General features: G+C 36.6%; 1 protein-coding gene across 2 annotated transcripts in view; it reads right to left on the bottom strand.

Annotated features, from left to right (window-relative positions):
- The window catches only part of STRN (striatin, calmodulin binding protein), a 111,322-nt gene that overhangs the window by 15,044 nt on the left and 90,430 nt on the right, over positions 1-5,848 (bottom strand). For both annotated transcript variants that reach the window (XM_010838612.1, XM_010838613.1), the window contains 2 exons: positions 4,879-5,046; positions 3,077-3,217 (listed from right to left, as the gene is read on the bottom strand). In XM_010838612.1, coding sequence (XP_010836914.1) covers positions 3,077-3,217; positions 4,879-5,046 — 309 coding nt within the window. The remainder of the gene's footprint in view (positions 1-3,076; positions 3,218-4,878; positions 5,047-5,848) is intronic.

Below are 5,848 nucleotides of genomic sequence, written 5' to 3'. Positions count from 1 at the left end.
GGCTCTTGAGTGTCCCTTGGACTGCAAGGAGATCGAACCAGTCCATCCTAAAGGAGATCAGTCCTGGGTGTTCATTGGAAGGACTGATGCTGAAGCTGAAACTCCAAAACTCTGGCCACCTCATGCGAAGAGTTGACTCATTGGAGAAGACCCTGATGCCGGGAGGGATTGGGGGCAGGAGGAGAAGGAGATGACAGAGGATGAGATGGCTGGATGGCATCACCGACTCGATGAACATGAGTTTGATTGAACTCCAGAAGTTGGTGATGGACAGGGAGGCCTGGCGTGCTGTGATTCATGGGGTCGCAAAGAGTCAGACACGACTGAGCAACTTAACTGAACTAATACTGTATACCTGTAACATATAATATTGTATAGAAACTATAATTAAAAATATAACATTGCAAAAAATAGATTTATTTTATACAGGCACTGTATAAAATATTTTGTTGTGCTTTGCTAATACCGTGTTGTTTTACAAATTGAAAGTCTGTGGCAACTCTGTACTTAGCAAGTCTATTGGTTCCATTTTTTCAATAGAAATCTGTTCACTTTGTATCTATGTCACATTTTGGTAATTCTTGCAATATTTTAAACTTTTATATCTTATTATTAACAATAATATTAATTAATTGTTACTATTTGTTATGGTGATCTGTGGTTTCTAATCCTTGATATTTTAATTGTTTTGGCATGCTATGAACTGCACCCATATGAGATGGTGAACTTGACAAACACTGGTCGGGTATTCCATTGACCAGCTGTAAAACCCCACGTCTCTCCCTCTCAGGGGCACCTTCCTAAGTCTCTGAAGCACAAAAATATTATAATTAGACCAATCAATAACCCTACAATGACCAAGTGTTCAAATGAAGGAAGATTTATACACACTTCTCACTTTAAATCAAAAGCCAGAAATGGTTAAGTTTAGTGAGGAAGACATGCCGAAATGATAGGCTGAAAGCTAGGTCTCTTGCTCCAGTTAGCCAAGTTTTGACTGCAAAGAAAAAAAGTTCTTGAAGAAAACTGAAAATGCTACTCCAGTAAAAATATAGATGATAAGAATGCAAAACAATGTGGAGAAAGTTTTAGTGGTCTGGATAAAAGGTCAAATCAGCCACAACATTCCCTTAAGCCAAAGCCTAATCTAGAGTAAGGTCCTAACTCTCTTTAATTCTACAAAGGCTGAAAGAGGTGAGAAAGCTGCAGAAGAAAAGTCTGAAGCTAGAAGAAGTACGTTCATGAAGTTTAAGGAAAGCAGCTGTCTCTATCACATAAAGTGCAAAGTGAAGTAGCAAGTGCTGATGTGGCAGCTGCAGCAATTTATGCAGATCTAGCTGAGATAATGAATAAAGGTGGCTACACTAAATAACAGATCCACGTAGACAAAACAGCCTTCTATTTGAAGAAATTGCTACCTAGGACTTTCATAGCTAGAGGGAAGTCAACACCTGGCTTCAAAGCCTCAACAGGCTGACTCCCTTATGAGGGGTTAATGTAGCTGGTGACTTAATGGTGAATCCAATGCTCATTTAACATTCTGAAAATTCTATGATCCTTAAGAATTATAATAATCTACTCTGCCTTTGCTTTATAAAGGGAACAACAAAGCCTGGATGACAGCATATATGCTTACAACATGGTTTACTGAATATTTTAAGCCTACTCTTGAGAACTACTGCTCAGAAAAGAAGATTCCTTTCCAAATATTATTGTTTAATGACAACGTCACCCAAGAGCTCTGATAGAGACATACAAGATTCATGCTTTTTCATGCCTCCTAACAAAACCTTCATTCTACATACAGCCCATGGATCAAGGAGTGATTTTGACCTTCAAGTCTTATTATTTAAGGAATACATTTCTTGAGGCTACAGCTGCCATAGATAGTGATTTCTCTGATGGATCCAAGCAAAGTCAATTGAAAACCTTCTGGAAAGGATTTACCATTCTAGATGCCATTAAAAGTATTTGTGATTCATGAGAAGCAGTCAAAATGTCAACACAAACAGGAGTTTGGAAAATGTTAGTTCCAACCCTCATGGATGACTATGAAGGGTTCAAGACTTCAGTGAAGGAAGTTTTGGGCATGGTGGAAATAGCAAGAGAACTAGAATTAGAAGTGAAGCCTGATGATGTGACTGAACTGCTGCAATCTCATGAGAAAACCCATGATGGATGAGGAAATGCTTCTTATGGATGAGCAAAGAAAGTGGTTTCTTGGGAAGGAATGTATTCTTGGGGAGGATGCTGGGAAGATTGTTGAAATGACAACAAAGGTCACATAATTATAAATCTTGTTGATCAAGCAGTGGCAGGGTTTGAAAAGACTTACTCCCAGTTTGAAAGGAGTTCTACTATAAGCAGAATGCTATCAAACATCCATGCATGTTACAGAGAAGTTGTTTGTGAGAGGAAGAGTCAATCGATGCAGCAAACTTCACTGCTGTCTTCTTTAAGAAACTGCCATAGTCACCCCAACCTTCAGCAACCACCACTCTGATCAGTCACCCATGAGCATCGTGGCAGGACCCTCCCCCAGGCAAAAAGACTGTGACTCACTGAAGGCTAAGATGATAGTTAGCATTTTTCAGCAACAAAATATTTCTAAATTAAGGTATGTGCCCACTTAACAGTCTCTAGTGCAGTGTAAACATAACTTTAATATGCATTGGAAAAACAAAAGCTTCGTGTGACTAACTCTATTGTGATATGTATGTGCTTTATTTCGCAGGTCTGAAACTGAACCTGCAATAACTCCAAGATATGCCTGTATTTAGAATAAATGTTATTTTCTTCAAATAGAATTGAAAACTAAACATTTGGTATAAAATTAAACGGCTTCTCTTTAGAATAGATCAAATGCTACTTCAACCAGTAGAGTTATAAAACTTAACCTAAAGACTTAAAATCAACTGTAAGTCATTATATCCTTCACATATAACTGTGTTATATGATCTTGAGGCAGAACACTTTATAATGACAAGTATTTTTCATTGTTGACTCTAGTAATTCTAATTTTGATAACACTAAAAAATTGATCCAAACATATACTACTTAAAATTGGTATACATACTTGAATCTAGATTGGATTCTAAAGTGAGAATGCGTTGTTGTGTTTCCATGTTAAAGATGCTTGTGTATCCTTTGCTGAATGATGCTACCATATGGCTTGGGTCACTGCTTACCAGATCCACAGAGGCAGGGACTCCCAATTCTATAAGTCAAAACATATTAGAAGAGAATGTCAGTTAGGGTATACTTTACAATATGCTTCAAATACAGCAAAACAAGCTGCAGTGTAAGAAGAAAACCAAGCTCAATGCTAGAGTAAGAATTCGCTCTTTTAGTCCTAGTTTGTTTTACTATCCTTACTTGTTTACCACATCTTCTACCAGTCACTCAGCCACTGTATTTATTGAATCCAAGCCTTTATTTAGGAATAAATGGAAAACATATGGACTACAAGTTTTTCTACTTCCATCTCAAATCAACCTGAGGTGTAGAGTGCCATCACGGGAATTCTTCATTTTAAAAGCCCATCTAACTTTAGTGAGTTACTAGGAATTCTAATTCACTAAAAATATGGAATTCAAGAAGTAAAATTTCAATTTGTTATTTATTGGTAGAGTCATACAAATATCAAATGCAGGCAACTCGTCAAAACCTAGGCACAAGTTATGGCAGCTCATGAATAAAGAAGACAATTTTATTTATCATTTAGAATAGGGTAAAACTTGGTTAAAATCTGGAACTTATTTATAAATATTAAAAGTGAAATTCTATGTATACGTGATCATAATCTGATTTTTTAAATCTGGTTCAAAATCTAAGTAAACCAGCAGTTCAAAAACGTGTATCTTCCAGAAGAAGATACATTAATGGACAATGAGCATACAAAAAAAGTGCTCAAAATAGCCACCAAAGAAATACAGCTTAAAAAGACAATGAAATACTATTGCACACACCCATCAAAATGGCTAAAATTAATTACACTATCAACAACAAATGTTTGTAATTAAGGATGTAGGGCTCCTGGAATTCTCACACATCGCAATAAGTGGTACAACATGGCACAACCGCTTTCAAAGAAAGTTTGGCGATGCCACATAAAGTTAAACAGTTAAATACATAAATCTACTTCTAAAGACCCAAAATTCTATTTACAGGTCTTTACCTGCCTGTGATTAAAAAAAAAAAATACAAATGTTCATAGGAGTTTTGTTCATAATAGGAAAAATCTAGAAACAAGCCAAATGCTCATCAAGAGGTAAATTATAAACACAGTGGTTTAAAGAAATAACTACAAACAATAAAATTAAATTATTAACATTTATTACCACATGGATAAGCAACAAGAACATTACAGTAAGAGTAAAATGTCAGATATAAAAAGAGTATACATTGTATGACTTCATTTATATGAAATTTTAGAATAGACAAAACTAATTTATAATGAAAGAAACCACAACAGTGGGTACCTCTGGTTGGGAATGAGGGGAGGAGATGACTGTGAATAACACAGAGAAACTTTTGGGCACTGAAGGAAACGTTCTCTATCTTGATAGAAGCAAAAGTTTCATGTGTTTGTCAAACTCATGAAAATGTATCCTTAATATCTGTTTTTGATTGTATATAAATTATTTCAATTTTTAAAAATTCAAAACAAATGCCTGCTACTTCACCAAATAGTATGCTTTTTAAAATTATACATACTAAGTTGGAAATTCAACCAAATATATTTTCAGTGCTTAAAAAAAAAAAAACCTTCAAATTAAATTTAGAACAGTAAGAGTCTGTAGAATCATCTATTTGTTTCTTTTAGAATAAGACATTTTACAAAAGACTCTGTAAGAAAAAGGAGAAAAAGGTATGTACCTTGATTATCATTAAACACACTCAGGGCTGGAGCAACCTCCGCTGTATTCCACAGCCGGAGAGTGCCATCTGCTGAACAGGACAACAAACGCTGGTGTGCTGCACTGTAGGCCAAGCCCCAGACTGCGTCCGTGTGGCCCAAGAGAGGGCCTCTTAGGACAGAAGGATCTACGACAACAGCAAGAATGCGGGGGAAAAGCACAAATCATAAAGGTACTGAGAGAGTCCAATGGAAACTAGAAGATACAAACAAAGTATAAAATATACTTCCTAGTTTCTATTGTTCTTTTGAAATGTAGCAAGAACAGGACTGGAAACAATGCAAATATAGGGTTTAAAATGTCTAAATTAAAATTTTAAAGTACATATTTTTCTCCTTAAAAAAATCAGCCATTTCTTTCTCCCTCCCTTTTTTTCTTCCCATTTGTCTTGATTTTTTTTTTTTTTAAAGCATGTTAACACAAACCATTAGGATTTAATCTACTTGCAGAGAAACCACAATTCACATTCCCTGAGGAAGTGATGTGCTTCAGCACCTGGCACACACCCTTCAGGTCACCTGTGCTATGATGGTATGACTACCATCAAAGCTCTTGGGAGCAACAGGCCTCTGACATTCTTAATGGACATGAACTGAGACCTTCAGAAATCCCCAAATTCTCAAACAAGACACACGGATGATACGCATGTGGCGAGGGAAAGGGGGAGGAGCCAGGAAGGAGTGTTTCATGATAAAAGCCAAATTGGAAATTTTACTTATTAACTCTTACAATGACTCTAGAAGTTGTACTTTCAAGATAGTTCAGAGATGTTAAGTTTAAAATGTCACTGGTGTTGTTCTATATCCTCTTTGCTGCTGCTGCTGCTGCTGCTAAGTCGCTTCAGTCGTGTCCGACTCTGTGCTACCCCATAGACAGCAGCCCACCAGGCTCCCCCGTCCCTGGGATTCTCCAGGCAAGAACACTGGAGT

The sequence above is a fragment of the Bison bison genome, unplaced genomic scaffold (assembly GCF_000754665.1).
Source record: "Bison bison bison isolate TAMUID 2011002044 unplaced genomic scaffold, Bison_UMD1.0 scf7180017864100, whole genome shotgun sequence".
NCBI classification, from domain to species: Eukaryota; Metazoa; Chordata; class Mammalia; order Artiodactyla; family Bovidae; genus Bison; species Bison bison.
Note: the sequence above shows the minus strand (reverse complement) of the source record. Positions and strands in the feature narration are given on the sequence as shown.